At 59.9% G+C, this 15335-nt stretch overlaps 1 protein-coding gene across 2 annotated transcripts; it reads left to right on the top strand.

The window, feature by feature from the left end:
* The first annotated feature begins 656 nt into the window (after nt 1-656).
* FGD2 (FYVE, RhoGEF and PH domain containing 2) lies at nt 657-10309 on the top strand. Of its 2 annotated transcripts, XM_063418183.1 has the most exons (16): nt 657-886; nt 2744-2969; nt 3043-3123; nt 3430-3578; nt 3962-4118; nt 4241-4379; nt 4886-4944; nt 5272-5418; nt 5798-5890; nt 6200-6279; nt 6360-6390; nt 6494-6586; nt 6751-6876; nt 7185-7331; nt 7802-7945; nt 8134-10309. In XM_063418183.1, exons 1-16 carry the CDS (start codon nt 822-824, stop codon nt 8365-8367), a joined length of 1971 nt encoding a protein of 656 aa, XP_063274253.1. In that variant the 5' UTR covers nt 657-821; the 3' UTR covers nt 8368-10309. The 2 variants fall into 2 exon arrangements, with proteins under 2 accessions (XP_063274253.1, XP_063274254.1); XM_063418184.1 differs by lacking the exon at nt 7802-7945.
* Nucleotides 10310-15335: the final 5026 nt, after the last annotated feature.

Below are 15335 nucleotides of genomic sequence, written 5' to 3'. Positions count from 1 at the left end.
ATTTAGCCTCGTGGACAGAGCTTCTGAACCAATTCTGTGTGCTGCAAGGACACATGAACACTATGGTTTAACCAATGATGTTCAGAGATAGGTGCATGATATGCTTAGCACAGTATACATGTATGACAAATAGGTGAATAAATGAGCAGGATCTTTAATTCATATTGAGTGCTGTCTTGACTCTGGCTGATCTCTGGCAACAAGTGTTGCCCTACCTCCACGTGGCCCCTTCTCCAAACACATCTTGCTCTTTCTGATGATTATTACCAACAATCCCTGTCTGTTGTTACCAGCAGTGCCTGGCTGGCTCCACAGCCATCCATCCACCTGGTGATGTTTGAGACAGACACATCAGCCCTGCCTGGGCACCGGGGTCCTGCCAGCCCGTTCCTGGCCCCTGCAGCCGTCTGGACTGCCCAGACCCCCACCCTGGTGGGACACAGCCCACCCCACCTGGGCTGCACAGCCAGAATCATCCCAGGTCACACCTGCCCTGCACCGTCCCTGCTGCTGCTCTGGCCTTGGCTGTGCTGCCACTTTGATCCCTCCCAAACTGAAGTGATTCCTGAGTGTTTTCTCAGCGTTTCTCCTACCCACAAACTGCTGTGCTTCCTCTTTCCCTTCCCTTTTGAGGCCAGCCCAGAGAGGAGCTCTACTGCTACAGAGAGGGCAGCAGGTGGGCTTTGCCTCGTGCAAATCCTTGTCCCCAAGCTGCAGCCAGAAACGCCTCAGAGCAGAGAGGGGGAGAGAGGAAGAAGCTGCAGCTCCAGCACCTGCCCCTGCAGCTCCTGGACACCCAGGACCTGCCCCCAGCCCGTGCCATGGAGGGAAAGGTGGATAATCAGCAGAGCGTGGTGAAGCTGGTGGCCGTGTTTGAAGAGCACTGGTAAGGCAGGAGAGCTCTGGGTGCTGAGGGTGTGTTAGGTCTCCACGTGGAGTGGGTTTGGGAAGGAAGAAACCCACTGTGGAGGTGGCTTGGAGCCTCTGGAGAAGCTGACAAGGTGATTTTCAATTCTTCACCACTCTGGTCTGCCTCAGTGTCTTCCTCCCGCTGCGGGTCATGACCAGAAATCTGAAAACCTCAGTGGGGTGTGAGTGGTTCTGCCTGGCTCAGGGTTAGGCTGTGGCAGCCCATTCCCCCACACTCAGCCTGGCTGGTGCATCCTGCTGCTGCTGCTGGGGAAAGGAATCATGGTTTGCAAATATGTAGGCAGGGGTTTTCACTGGGAATTAACTGCCTGCCTGGGAGGGTCCCAGCCTCAAACTGTCCAGTTGTTTGCAGAGATGTGGCTCCTAGGAAAGGAAATATGAAGCATTATATTAAGGGAGAGAGAGAATTCCCTTCATAAAACAGCTCCTTTCCTTGGAGTGTGAGCTGGGACCCTCACACAGCGTGTGCTGGGGTTGGAGAGAGGGGATCTGCCCTGGCTCTGGTGTAGTAATTCTGAGCCTTCAGGTGAGTGATTGTCAGGGCTGTGCCTCAGTTTCTCCATCTGTGGGATCACAATATGGAATCCTGCCGTTCCTAGTACCCGTGAGATGCTCTCAGTGAGCCTTGGAGAGGAGGTGGTTGGGCAGGTGAGTTTTGCAGCAATTCCTGAAGATGCTCAGGCAGATGCTCAGATGCTGAGATTTCCTTTCATTCCAGGAACATCTCTGCTGTGTGCTTTTCCCCAGGCTTTGTGGTTGTCCCCATCCTCCCACAGCGATGTGCTGGAACCACTGCGGTGTTTGATCTGCCCCCATGTCACTGCTGCAGTGTGTTTGTTTTTTGCTCTGGAGTGCGAGTTTGATTTAGAGGAAATAAAAGCAACTCAGGACTTTCAGAGGAAGCTGGGGAACCTGGGAATGAGCAGAGCATTTTGGAACAGGCAATGGTTTGGCCTAAGTCAGCATAAGTAGAAAGAGAGAAGTTCCCTGTTGGGACTGAGCTGTGGCTTTAGGCTGACACAGGTTTGGAAGGCACTGGGAGAGATGGGAAAAGCCTCTTTGTCTCTGAAGAGTTCTGCCAGCCCCCTTGGACAGGAGGGGATTGTGCATGGCTGTGGATGCACTCCCGAGCTCACAGACATCCTGAGCATGGGATGCAGCTGATCTCCTCTTCAGATGAGTCTCTGCCCCTCAAGTCACCTCCTATCCTCAGCTTTGCAGCTTGATGTCCAATTTCTTCATGTCTTTCCCATCCTGTCCGTCCCACTCCTGTCTCCAGGCCAGCAGTGGATGTCTTTCCAGTTTCTGCCCAGAGCAGTTCCTGCAGGGACCAGCTCTTGGATGACAGACAAGTCACTTGCTGCCACTTTCACAGCCTGGCTCCTCTCTCAGGCCTGCTCTGGACCTGCTTTCTTTGTCTTTGCCAGAAAAGGGAAGAGAGAACACCACCAAAAACCAGCCTGTCTGCAAAACCACCCACACATGGCCTGCTCTTGCCCCTTGGCTATCGGGCTGCTACCTGCTTTCCTCCATGGTGGCAGCAGGCAGAAACCAGAGCTGTGGGTGGAATAAACAGCAGGATCCTGCATTTCCAGAGCAGGAGAGGGACTGGGCACCGCAGCAGGGGGCACTGAGAGGAGAGAGGATGGACCCTGGCGCCGTGGAGGATGCTGAGGATGCTGAGTACAGCCCTGTACTGCAGGGCTGTAATGGAGCAGAGCAGTGTCAGCTGCTCTTGTCCCTTTTGGTGGCTTTAAGCTGGGCCTGGGGGCTGTGCTGGGGGAATGGCTGAGCTGATCACATTCCTTTGTAGCAGGGACAGCAAATCTGCCCAGAGGGACAGGCAGGCAGGCAGCCATCCCCAAGAGCTTCCAACATTCCCTGCCAGCCAGAGCCACTCCCTGACCAGAGAAGAGAATGAGGAGGATCAGCAAGGTCGGCGTGGACTCAGCTTCAAATGCCTCCGTTCTCTGCGATACAAAATCCGTGAGGATGACTGGAGGAGGCCACAGGGCCCAGGCCTGGAGCCTGGCAGTGAGGTGAGCTCCAGAGGCTGATGGTGGCTCAGGGTCTCATCTCTGCCCACAAGACTGAGCCCTGCTCTCCATGCAGGAACCAGAGGAAAAGAAAATCGCACTGGAGCTGCTGGAGACAGAACAGGCTTATGTCAACCGCCTCCACCTGCTTGACCAGGTGAACTGGGGAGTGGAGGGACCAGTGCAAGGGGATTTTGAGAGATTGAAGCTGTAAAAATGAGAAACATGTGGGCTACTGGTCTTTACAGCCAGAGATTGGGTCTGGCCTTTGCCTTTTCTGCACCCCACACCTCTGGGAAGCAGACTTGTCCCAGCAAAGCCTTCCATTCCCCTCTCCTCTTGGAGCCTGGGATTTCCCTCCTGCACAGTCAGGCCTTTCACTGGATGATGTGCTAGTCTCAGAGAGGGAATGGGATCCTCAAGCATCTCCCTGGCCCTTTTTGTTCACCCTTCTTTCTTCCAGGTATTCTATACAGAGCTGATGAAAGAAGCCAAAACCGGGAAGACGGTGCCAGAGGAGGTGGTGAAAATGATCTTTTCCAACATCTCCTCCATCTACCAGTTCCACGCTGAGTTCTTCCTGCCAGAGCTGCGGAAGCGCATGGAGGATTGGTGAGCTGCAGGAGGGGAGGGCAGGACACCTGGGGGGCTTGGCCAGAATGGGGGAGCAGCACTGAATTCGGGCTCCCACCAGGACCAGAGCTCTGCTTGTTTTGCTCCAAATGTCTTCTGCTGGAAAACACTTCCTTAAAACACTCGGATCAGAGTATGGAAAGCTGGGTGACATCTCAGGTGGTTTGAGGGTGTGCCCGGGTTTGAACAGCCCAGGCTGGCTGCAAGGTGGGGACACTGCTGTTCTGGAGAGCAGGAAATGGTGTGGGGATGGAGCAGGTTGCATCAGGGAAAACCTCAGTCCTCCACTGTGGTCCTTCAGTCCATCCCTCACTGTCTGTCTGGGATTGGGGAAGCTGCAGGTCTGTGGTTCCCTCCTGCAGGAACCGCAACCCCCGCATTGGGGATGTGATCCAGAAGCTTGCACCCTTCCTCAAGATGTATGGGGAGTACGTGAAGAACTTCGACAAGGCCGTGGAGCTCATCACTGCCTGGTCAGAGAAATCACCCCCCTTCCAGGAGCTCATTGCTGACATCCAGGTAAGGGCAGGGCAGGGGAATCGCAGCAGAGCTCCCAAAATCTCCTGGGAACGGGGAAACAGCAGAGGCTGGGAGCTGCCTTGGTCACTGTTCCTCTCCCCGTGCCTGCTCTCCCTGCCCAGAAGAGGAAGGTCTGTGCTAACCTGACGCTGCAGCACCACATGCTGGAACCCGTGCAGAGGATCCCGCGCTACGAGCTCCTCCTAAAGGAATATATCCGGAAACTCCCGCCCCAGTCCCCCGACAGGGGCGACGCCGAGAGTAAGGGCGCGGTGGGGAGAGCAGAGTGGGTTTCTAGGGAAATAACAACCCCCCGTGTTGTACATGAGCACCAGAATACCTGGATTCACTCACTAGCTGCCCTGTGCCTTTGGATAAACCTCTCAGTCTGATCCTTTTCTAGCAGGGAGAGGGATTAATCTGCCTTTTCAGGGGCTGGGGAGGGGAAGGATGGTGTGTCAGGTGTCCACAGTGTCCCCTAAAGAGACCGTAGCAGATGGGGGAGCTTTCAGGCCCCTGTGGATAACACAGTTCCCAGTCCTGCTGGGATGGAGGGATACAGGAGTGGGCTGTCTGTCCCTCCAAGACCCCTCCATGTGCAGTCCAGCTGTACCCAAACTCCTGCACAGCATTTCAGGGCCATTTGGGTTGTTCACGGAAGAGCAGCAGCTGCTGCTCATGTGCATCCATGAGGGACAGAGCCAGAAGCTTCCTCCCAGAGCTCCAGAGCAGGTGTTTCACCTCCAGCCTGTCTGTTCTCATTGCAGAGGCCCTGGAGATGATTTTTATGGTGGCCAAGCACTCCAATGCAGCTATTGCCGAGATGGTGAGGCCCTGTCCCAGCTGGAAATGCTCTGCAGCTCACAGCACAGTCCCCCTGAAGGGGACAAGAGCCCTGTGGAGCTTAGACCCTGCTCTCAATGCCCAACTCCAGCACCTCAGGCCTGGAGAAGTCACATCTGCAGCATCAGCTGGGATGTGACCAGCTGGTCAAGGCTGGGAGCTGCTCCCAGAGATCAGTCTGGGCTAAGAGAGCTGTGCCACCTCTCCCAGTACTCAGCAACTGGCTGGGAGGTGGGCATGGAGGGGAGCCACAAGGCTGTGGCTGCTCAGCACCCCACAAAAACAGGTCCCTGTGCCTCCCCCTCTACAGGAACGGCTGCAGAACCTCTGGGTGGTCTATCAGAGGCTGGGCCTCGAGGATGACATCGTGGATCCCTCCAACGAGCTGATCAAGGAGGGACCAATCCAAAAAATCTCCACCCGTAACAACAGCACATCGGAGAAGTACCTGTTCCTGGTGGGAGCTGGGATGCCTGGAGCAAGGGGAGGGGGCAGATGAGATGGGAGAGGGGCATCACAGCCTGGCCAGGGTGTTGCTGGGTCACCTTGACACAGAGGGGATGAATTCAGAGCTGGGGAGGGGGGGTTGACCCCACTCAGTGCAGGGCACCTTGTGCAGGACACGGTTGGGAATCTGCTGATCCCTGCGTGTGGCAGCCCTGAGAGACGCTTCACCTTTGCAGGGTAGGAGGGGCCTGAGGAAGAAACAGTGAAGTTTTAGGTGGGATTCTTCCCAAGAACCAGCTCAGCCGTGGGGAAGACCCCAGGCTCCAGGGAAGCCCACAGCTCAGAGCAGGCAGTGCTGGGCTCCAACCCACCCTCTTCTCCCCTCCCAGTTCAACAACATGCTGCTGTACTGCGTGCCCAAGCTCATCCAGGTGGGCGCCGAGTTCCAGGTCCACCTCCGCATGGACGTGGAGGGCATGAAGGTCAGACAGGCACCTTGTCTTTGTGCTTCCCCCAGCTCCTGACTCCTCCAAAACCTCTGCTCCAGGGTGTGGCTGCTGCCTGAACTTCCTCGGGAGGGAGGGAGGGAGGAGCTGGAGCCAGCAGTGGCTTCGTGAGTGGGGTTGATGCTCTGATACTCTGGGAAGTGCCAGTGAAATCTTGTTCATGTGGGATCTGAGGCACTGAAGGGCTTGTGCCCGAGGAACATCCCTGTGCCCCATGCCATGGAGAAAGGTCCAGGTGTGCTGGAAGTGGGTTCAGCTCCACATCCTCTCTCTGGTCTCCCACAGGTGCGGGAGCTGAAGGACACTGAGTTCCCTCACACCTTCCTGGTCTCGGGAAAGAAGCGGACGCTGGAGCTCCAAGCCAGGTAAGGGGAAGGGTGACATCATGCAGAGCCTCCCTCGGGGAGGAGGGACAACAGCTCATCCACCTCCTTTCTGTGCCCAGGTCTGGGGAGGAGATGGACGCCTGGATCGAGGTACCACTGAGTGCTGGGAGAGGGGGCACAGCCCCCCCATTCCCTCTGGATGCCCTGGGTCAGGGCACCCCCAGTGCCGCTCCAGCCCTGCCTTCCCCTCCAGGCCTTCCAAGATGCCATTGACAGGAAAGAGAAGAAGAGTGAGACTTTTAAGACAGCAGTCCATGGACTGGAGACAGACACCCCTGCCCTGAAGGTAACCCTCCTGCTCTCCCTGTGCCCCACCTGCCTCCAGCTGCTCGGGAGAACACACCTTGCTGTGCCTCAGTTTCCCAACTAAACTGACCTGGGAGAGGCTGAGGAGGGCAAGGGGTGAGAACAGAGGAGCTGAGACCACCCAGACTCTGTTCTCACCCCCAGACAGAGGAGCTGGGCCGCCGAGCCCCGCAGTGGGTGCGGGACAATCTGGTGACCATGTGCATGCGCTGCAGGGAGCCCTTCAACGCCATCACCCGCCGGCGGCACCACTGCCGGGCCTGCGGATATGTGAGCCCCCCGTGCCCCCTTCCCTCCCTGCTGGCCTGCTCAGGGGGCTGCTGGGCTGGGGCTGCACCTCTCCTACACCTTGAACCCCTTTCCGAGGCTTAGGGTTGCTCCTGCCCCTCAGCTCCCCATGGAGCTGTCCCTGGGTCCCCTCACCCTGTCCCAGTGTCACCAGTGTCCCTGGATCCCCTAGCCCTGTCCCAGTGTCACCAGTGTCCCTGGATCCCCTAGCCCTGTCCCAGGGTCACCAGTGTCTGTGGGTCCCCTCGCCCTGTCCCAGTGTCACCAGTGTCCCTCTGTGGTGGCTGCAGGTGGTTTGTGCTCGCTGCTCTGACTACAAGGCCGAGCTGCAGTACGACGGGAACCGCCCCAACCGCGTCTGCCAGGAGTGTTTCATCTTCCTCAGCGGCCACACGGTGCTGGAGGACCGCGAGGGGAAGCACAAAGGGATCCTGGAGGTGAGCTCCGCCCCTCCCTCTGTCCTCCCCGTGCCCTCCGAGCGTTGTCACCCACCCTGGTCTCCAGCCTCGCTGTCCAGCCTGGCCCTGCACCCGCAGCAGGAGGCGTGGCAGTCACTCCCACAGCAGCCAGAAGGTGCATGTGTTGCAGTCAGAAGGTGCATGTGTTGCAGTCAGAAGGTGCATGTGTTGCAGTCAGAAGGTGCATGCAGAAGGTGCATGTGTTGCAGTCAGAAGGTGCATGTGTTGCAGTCAGAAGGTGCATGTGTTGCATGCAGAGGTGCAGCTCCCCCAAGCATCCAGAGCTCACCTCACCACAGAATGTCAGCAGCACCGTCACAGCCAGGACAGCCCCTCACCTGCCCCTGCTTTGGGGGCGTTTCTGGGCAGGGAATCCCCCAGGAAATTATCTCAGCGCCCCTTCTACCACCTGCACTGGGTATTGAGGGATTTGTTGGGTTTTTTGGCAGAAAGGAGCTGCAGAGGTGTCAAGCAGGAGTTTGCTCTGCAGCTCCCTGCAGCTGCTGGACAAGAACGGCAAGGGGGGCACACGGGGCTGGTTCGTGATCCCCCAGGACGATCCCCTGGTGCTCTACATCTATGCAGCGCCCCAGGTGAGGCCTGGCTGGAATCCACCCCAGGGGACATCCCCCTGTGCCAAGGGGACATCCCCCTGTGCCAAGGGGACATCCCGCTGTGCCCAAGGGGACATCCCGCTGTGCCCAGGGGCCATCCCGCTATGCCCAGGGGCCATCCCCGCTGTGCCCATCCCCTGCCTCCCACCACTGTCTCCTCTTGGCAGGACGTCCGAGCCCACACCTCCATCCCCCTGCTGGGCTACCAGGTGCGGGACATGCCCCGGAGCGAGTCCCGGCACCTCTTCCAGCTGGCGCAGTCGGGGCAGGTGTTCACCTTCGTGGCCGACTCCGAGGAGCTGAAACAGCGCTGGATGAAGGCCATGGCGCGCTCTGCTGCGGGGATCACACACCCCGAGGAGGAGGAGGAGGGTGCAGGCCCCTGTGATGAAGCACAATGAGGCCATTCCCACCCCTGCGCTGCCTTTGGGGGGTCACACCTCCCCTGCCTGCTCTCACTGCTGGCTTTGGGCAGACCCCCGACATCTCTGCGTTCTGCTTTTCCATCGTGAAAGGCGCAAGATGGGGACGCGTTTGCCACCACAGGGACACGCTGGATCCCCTTTCCCTCCCTCCTCGCCCTCCTCGCCGGACAGAGGCGCTGGGAGAGGAGGCGGCGGGGGATTTTGGGGAGCCCGGCCCGGGCGCTGTGCGGTGCCGCCCGCGGCCACGCGAGGGCAGCACGGCCCCGTCCTTGCGGGGCTGCCCCGGGCCGGGAGCGGGGCCGGGGCTGCGGAGATCAATCCCAGATAAATCCCACCCGCGAGCCCTCCCTGCGCCCCGTGCCGCCTGCTTTGGGCGGGTGTTCTCCAGAGAGCCCCGGGGGACTGTCCCCGTGGCCGGAGATGGCACAAATATGTCAGGGACTCAGCTTGTAGCTCAGCCTCGCAGCCCAGGAACCCCAGTGAGGGATTCAGGGTGTCCCTTTTCCAGCTTGTCATCACTCCTGGCCTCACGTTGCAGTCCCATGGTGTGAGGATACCCCTTAACCACAGACAGCCCTCAGCTGCCTCACTGAGCCAGCCCGCACTCCTGCCCATCCCAGACTTTCCCTGGATTTCCACCCTTGTACCTCCCTCAGTTACATATTCTCCGGAGGAAAACACTCTGGGACAAGGTCCTGTCCACACAGTGCTGCTCTGATGCTGGGGGGGCACGGGGGATCCCCCTCTCCATCACCAGCATAACGAGCACCCCTGTTCATTTCAGTCAGTGCTTTAGGCTGCAGCCCCACACTTTATTCTCTTGCATCCTCTCTAGCTCCCAAAAAATGTTGCCCAGGCAGAAGCTGCCACCTCTGAGCCTGCCAGAAGTGCACAGAGCTGGATGAGCCCAGGATCCCTGGCAGGCAGGGCTTGCTGCTGTGCCTGGACCACGCAGCAGCTCCAGCACAGGCAAGCCCAGGGGTGTCACAGGCTGAACAGATCCCTGCAGACTGGGCAAGGAGGTGGAGCAGGATACTGCAAATGGGAACAGTACCTGGGGAAAGGATGGGGGGGTAAAGATGAGCCACGGCTGTCACCGCTCTGGGGGCCTTTGGAGAGACGTGAAAAAGCTGTGAGCAATGTCCTTCCTCAGTCTACTCCACTCAGCTCATCCTGGGAAAGGGCAAACTGTGGTGGCTTTATCTCCTCCAACTTCAGAGATCCCATCAAGGAGGGGGGAGAGGAGCTGAATGTCAGGGCGAGAGCTCTGCCAAAGCAGTTGCTCCTCAGGGTGCCACGGGGCTGAGCCCAGATGCAAACAGCACAATCAGGGCTTCCCAGAGACACCCCAAAACAGCCCTCACCTCCCAGCATCACACCGTGGGAAGGGGAACCCCCGCAGCCCTGGAAAAGCCAGGGAGTGCAGGGTGCTGCTGCCGGAGGAAAGAGTGAGCAAGGGGAAGCCCGCGGGGCTGGAAGGTTCTGCGTGGTGGCTCTTCCACCTCGGCGTCACCTCTGTGTCAGCGAGGAACAAAACAAGCCCGGAGCAGGGAGCTGCCCTCAGCCCTCGGCTCGTGAATGGCCTAAGAATAGATTTCCTGTTTACCCAGTGAGGAATCGCTCCTGGGGCAGAGGGCACCTGGGGCTATTTTTACCAGCTCCTGCTCTCCTTCCTCCTGACCCCCTGCACCCTCGGGACCACTGCCCCACTGCAGCACCCAGGGGTGCCTCGGGAAGGGGGCTGCCACAGAGGAGAGGTGGCCCAGGGGTGGAGGGGGTGGCAGGGCACTAGGGCAGGTCACTGCCGTGGCTTTGGCATCGTGCCACCCTCAAGGAGAGGGAGGCAGCATCACTGCCCTGATGCCCTGAGCATCCCTAACAGGAGTGTGGGAGACTGAACTTTAAGGGGTTTGCATGATTCCCCAACTCTGTTTTCCTAATAAATAAATAAATAAATAAATTTATAAAAATTATTTTTGCACGTGCAGAAAATACACAGATGAATTTTCTCTGCCCCTCCTGTCTCAGTCCCCGGGCGGTGTGACAGCAGCGGTCAAGCAGAGCAGAGTTTGGCCTCGCGCCTGCAGAGCAGAAAGTGAAACCCCCATGCAGAAGTCACAGTTTCCTATTCTCGAGAATGGGGAAGGCTCACAGGCCATTTACTGGCATCCCCCCCGCCGGCCCCCCCACGCCTCTTCTCGTAAGCACTGACCAAAATACTCTGTGAAAGCCGCAGTGCCTGTGCCGGGGCCGGGACACCCAGCACACACAGCCCCCAGCCGGGCCCGGGGGACGCTTGCAGGGGTTCCACTGTCCCGTGCTGATCCCAAACCCCGGCTGGGCCCCACACCTCCATCCATCACCACGGGAGGGGCATGTGGAGAGGTTCAAGGGCATGAAGGAGCAGAGCGGGCTGGCAGGGGCAGAGCTGTGGTCCCCCCTTGCAGGGCTCTGTGCGGTGCAATCCCCCCCTGATGCCCAGGCAGGGGCTCAGCGGGGCTGGGCCGGTGCCCCTGCAGGTGTGGGGTGGGATGGGAACCACACGGGCCCATAGAACCACACAGCCCCAGCCTGCAGGGCTGCTCCAGGAGCTGCTTCACCTTCGCAGGGTGGGAGGGGCCCGAGGCAGAAAGTTTTAGGTGGGATTCTTCCCAAGGACCAGCTCAGCTGTGGGGAGTGAAGGTCTGGGCTCTACATCCATAGGGCCAGGCTCTGTAGGGGGGTTCTCTTCATGGCTGGCACTCCCCCTCTTTGGGACTGTCCCACTGGGCATGTTCTCTAATTGCAGGTCCCTCTGCACTACATGGGATGGAAGTTTGGGCTCTCTAGAGACTGTTCTTTAGGGGTCTGCTCTGCTGGGGCAGCAGTTTTTGCTCTATAACCCCTGGGCTTTGCTTCTGTGGGTGCTGGGCTCCATAGGGGCCAGCTCCACACAGTGGGGGCTCTTGCTTGTAGGTGTGGAGTTCCATAGGGGCTGGAGGGGCTGTGACCCACAGAGTCCCTGCTCGGGGACAGCACATCCCTCACTGGGACATTTTGGGTAGCCCATCCCTCCCTGTGGGGCAGTGGGGCAGCTCCCCCTCGCAGAGGGATTTTGGGCAGCTCTCGCCGCAGCGCCGCGGTGCCGGAGCTGCAGCAGCTCAGCCTCTCCCTCCACGCAGCCTCTGCAGCCCTCCGGGGCTCCCGCCGCTCCCGCCAAGCGCTTTGAATAAGAAATAAATCGAGTTGGGAGGCGGCCGCGGCAGAGCCCTGCCCCGGGGCATCGCTCTCCGCCGTGCCAGGGCTGCGGACACGGGGAACTCTGTGTCCCCTGAGGCTGGGGACACCCCTGCATGCGGGGATTTAAGGATGCCAGATGATGCTAAATGATGTAAAATATTTGTGATATCCCCCCCTCAAAAAAACCCAAACCAGCCCACAGCCAGGACTGTGTAACCTTAGGGCTGGGGTACCCCACCCTGCTCTTCACCCCCCAAGTCCCTCAGGGGAGCAGCTCAGATCGGGAGGGGGATCCCAGGATCCAGCCTGCTGCACCCCATTTTTACAATGCACGGGCAGGACCTCGCTGTGGGGCTGTCCCCACGTTTGGGGGAGAGTTTGAGGGGGGGAAGCTTCCACCTGCTCCCCGGTGGCCCCCGCGGGTGCCCGCAAAGGGCATTTCGTGCCGCTGAGCAGCAGGTCGTGCATCCCGGCGAGGCGGGAGGTGTTTCCCGGTGGCGCAGGAATTCGCTGTTTGCGCCTGTGTTGCAGGAGGTTGGGGGAAGGAAGAAGGGGCGGAGGTGGAGCGGGGAGGGGGGGGAAGCTGGCAGTTGTTATTATTTAATTTTATTTTCCTTCCTCCATCCAGGAATCTCTGCAATGTGCCGGCTGCTCCCCGGGAGGCTGGGGTGGCCGTGAGTCACTGCTGCCGCTGGAACGTGACTCAGTCCTGCTGCTCTGCCGGCAGGACATGACCAGACTGCCAAAAACCGGGAGAAGCCCCAGCTCCGACTCCCGCCCGCGCCAAATCCGCTCGGGGAGCTCAGCCTCCCTCTTCCCAGGGAGACGCAGCCCCTCGCCGTGGGGCAGAGCTCAGCATGGGGGGCACAATGAGCTTATTTATTCGTTTATTTAGTCATTTATTGCCCTTTTTTTTTGTTTGTTTGTTTGTGGGGTTTTTTCCCAGCTAGGAAAACCCTCCCCACCCACTCTGGCTCACCCTTCCCTGTGTCGCCGTGGGGCTGGGGGGAGTCCCCGGGGTTTTGCTTCCCCATCTCCCAGGCTCGATGGGTGAGCAGGGAAAGCTTCTGGCACGGTTCCTGCCCCAGTTCCCATGCCTCAGTTTCCCCATCCGGTGAGGAGTGGAGATTTCCCCATCGGGCAGCAGGACCGGGGTTACTTCAGGTTGTTCTTTGAGGTCAGTGAAGAGCAGCTGCAGGGGGTTGTTATTAATATTAATTAATAGCCAGGCTCGGCGAGGGCTCAGGTGGCAGGGAGGGATGAAGCAGCCCTGAGTCACAGGGAGCAGGGGGCGGCCCAGCCCTGCACTGAGCCCCGAGGCACCCACTGCACCCCAGAGTGGGGCAGCCAGGGGCTGGGTGATGCTGGCCCTGAGCCCTCCTCATCCTCACAGTCCTGCGGCTGGCGGGAACAGCCCTCGGGAGCGGGAGGGAGCGCGGGGGCCGCGGGGGCAGCGCGGGGATGCGGCCACACCCCGGGCCCGCCTGCCCCGTGGCCGCAGCTGCCTCTGTCAGCCGTGATGGAGAGCCAGGCCGGGCTGGCAGGCCGTCTCTGTGATCTTGTTAATTAAGAAATACATTTAATTAGCAGCACCCCAGCTGTGACTCAGCTAATCATCGTGATCGAAACAGGAGCCGGAGTCCAGCGCTGGAGCAGGGAGGCACCAAAGCCCCTCACCTGCCCTGAGTCCCTGCTCCTGCCCCGGGACCCCATCGCCCACCAGGCACATCCCAGTGCCCCCCTGGCACTTTGGGGTGAGTTTTCCCCTCAGCTGGAGGCAGGCTGGGCCTGAGACTGTCCCCGTCTCCACCCAGGGCAATTACCCATTGCCAGACGGCAAATAATCATATTAATAACATATTTACCAGGCTATAAATAGCCTTGATAATAACACCCTGGGTTTTCCAGGAACGGATTGTCAAAAATGTGGGGAAAACCATTCCCTGTCACCTGGGTCGCAGATAGGGAAACTGAGGCAGGGTTGGTTTCGGGCCCGACTCTCACCCACTGCAGTGCCTGCCAGACAGCTGTGGAATTTGCTCCCGAATAAACCGTCATGTAAATGAGCCCTTATGTATATTTATAGGAACCATCCTGCCAGCTGGAATCTAATAGGGGAGAAAATAAACTGGGAAACTGCCTGGAACACGAGGGCAGTGCCTCACACATCAGCCCCATGCCCTGCTGGCGCTGCCAGGGGTGAGTGTCTGTCTGTCCCTGTCCCCAGGGTGTCTGTCCCTGGTCCTGGGAATCCTGCCCTGCATCCTGGGGTGCCCGGCTCTGGTCCTGGATGCTGAGCCCTGCACCCTGGGGTGCCCAGCCCTGCACCCTGGGGTGCCCAGCCCTGCACCTTGGTATGCCCAGCCCTGCACCCTGGGGTACCCAGCCCCGGTCCTGCATCCCCAGATCTTCCTGTGCCCACATCCTGGCATGTCTGGGAGCAGCCACTGAGTGCTCTGCAGCTGCTGTGGGCTGTGATGGCCTTTGGGGTGTGGGAAATGGGGAGTGTTGTTGGTACTGGGGCTAAGAGGGTCACAGGAGAATAAAACTACAGAATGTCTGGCGGGGCTGGCACACTCAATGGTCCCTTTCTGCTCAATACAGCCTGGGTGGTGAGCCCAGAGCTCACAGTGGGTGCTCTTTGCCTGCCAGCCATGCACACACGTGTGTGTGTGTGTTTGTACATGTGCACATGGGGGTGGGTGTGTTTGTACATGTGCACACGGGTATGTGTGGCAGTGCCACACGGGTGCTGCAGAGCACCCACACACGGGGACAGGGGGCAGGCAGCAGCCCCCATTGCAGGGATGGAGCCCCTGGGGGTCCCCAGCCTGGCTTTCCCGGAGTCTCAGCCCGGCTTTCCCAGGGTCTCAGCCCGGCTTTCCCGGGGTCCCCAGCCCGGTTTTCCCCAGCCTGGCTTTCCCGGGGTCTCAGCCCGGTTTTCCCGGGGTCCCCAGCCTGGCTTTCCCGCAGCGCCCAGCGCAGCGCTGGGAGGGGGAGCGGGCGGGCGGCGGAGCGAGGCCGATTAGGGATGCAGACAGTGCTGCTCTCTAATGTCTCCCTGTCTCGAGCAGACAGCAGCAGCCTGCACAGCTCCTGCGCTGCAGCCGCCCTCGGCTCCTCGCTGCGAGCCCCAGCCCAGCCTGCAGCCCTCGCTTTTCGGGGGTCACAGGGACCTGGTCCCCCGGCTGCCAGCGGGCCATGAAGGGAGGCGACGGTGCCAAGACCAGGCGTGACCCCGCCAGCATCCTGGAGCGGGGATCCTCCCTGGAAAGGGTTTCTGGAGCAGGAATGCTGGCAGGGCTTCGTGCTGCGGCACCTCTCCCTCTCTGCCTCCCTCCTGCTGCTCCCGAGCCCCTGCCGCCGTGATTCCCCGCTGCGGGCTAAAAATATCCCCGGGAGCTGCCGCCGCACTCCGGCACCCGGTGATAAATAACCCGGGGGGGAGGCTCACACCGGCCCTGCCCGGTAGCTGAGGGAGGAGGTCGGAGCCCCCGTCCTCTCCGTGCCACCGGAGGGGTGGATGGACACACGGAGGCGCACAGGGAAACGGGGCGGAGCAGCCTCTGCCCCTTGGCTGCACAGGGAAACTGAGGCACAGGTGGGGCTCTGCTGGGGAGGGAGGGGAGGTGATGGACCCGTTTGCTGGGGCGGGAGAGGGCATCAGCCCGGGGCTGATGGCAGGGCTGGAGGGGGAGACACACAAAGCCCTGCACTCGTGTCAC

This window comes from Prinia subflava, chromosome 23 (genome assembly GCF_021018805.1).
Source record: "Prinia subflava isolate CZ2003 ecotype Zambia chromosome 23, Cam_Psub_1.2, whole genome shotgun sequence".
Lineage (NCBI taxonomy): Eukaryota > Metazoa > Chordata > Aves > Passeriformes > Cisticolidae > Prinia > Prinia subflava.
Note: the sequence above shows the minus strand (reverse complement) of the source record. Positions and strands in the feature narration are given on the sequence as shown.

Bases quoted from the DNA above. Each gene is read 5' to 3' on its own strand.
- FGD2 (XM_063418183.1), top strand. From the start codon at position 822: ATGGAGGGAAAGGTGGATAATCAGCAGAGCGTGGTGAAGCTGGTGGCC. The intron at 4,380-4,885 runs GTAAGGGCGCGG...TTCTCATTGCAG, and splicing joins CGACAGGGGCGACGCCGAGA to AGGCCCTGGAGATGATTTTT. The intron at 7,946-8,133 runs GTGAGGCCTGGC...TCCTCTTGGCAG, and splicing joins ACATCTATGCAGCGCCCCAG to GACGTCCGAGCCCACACCTC.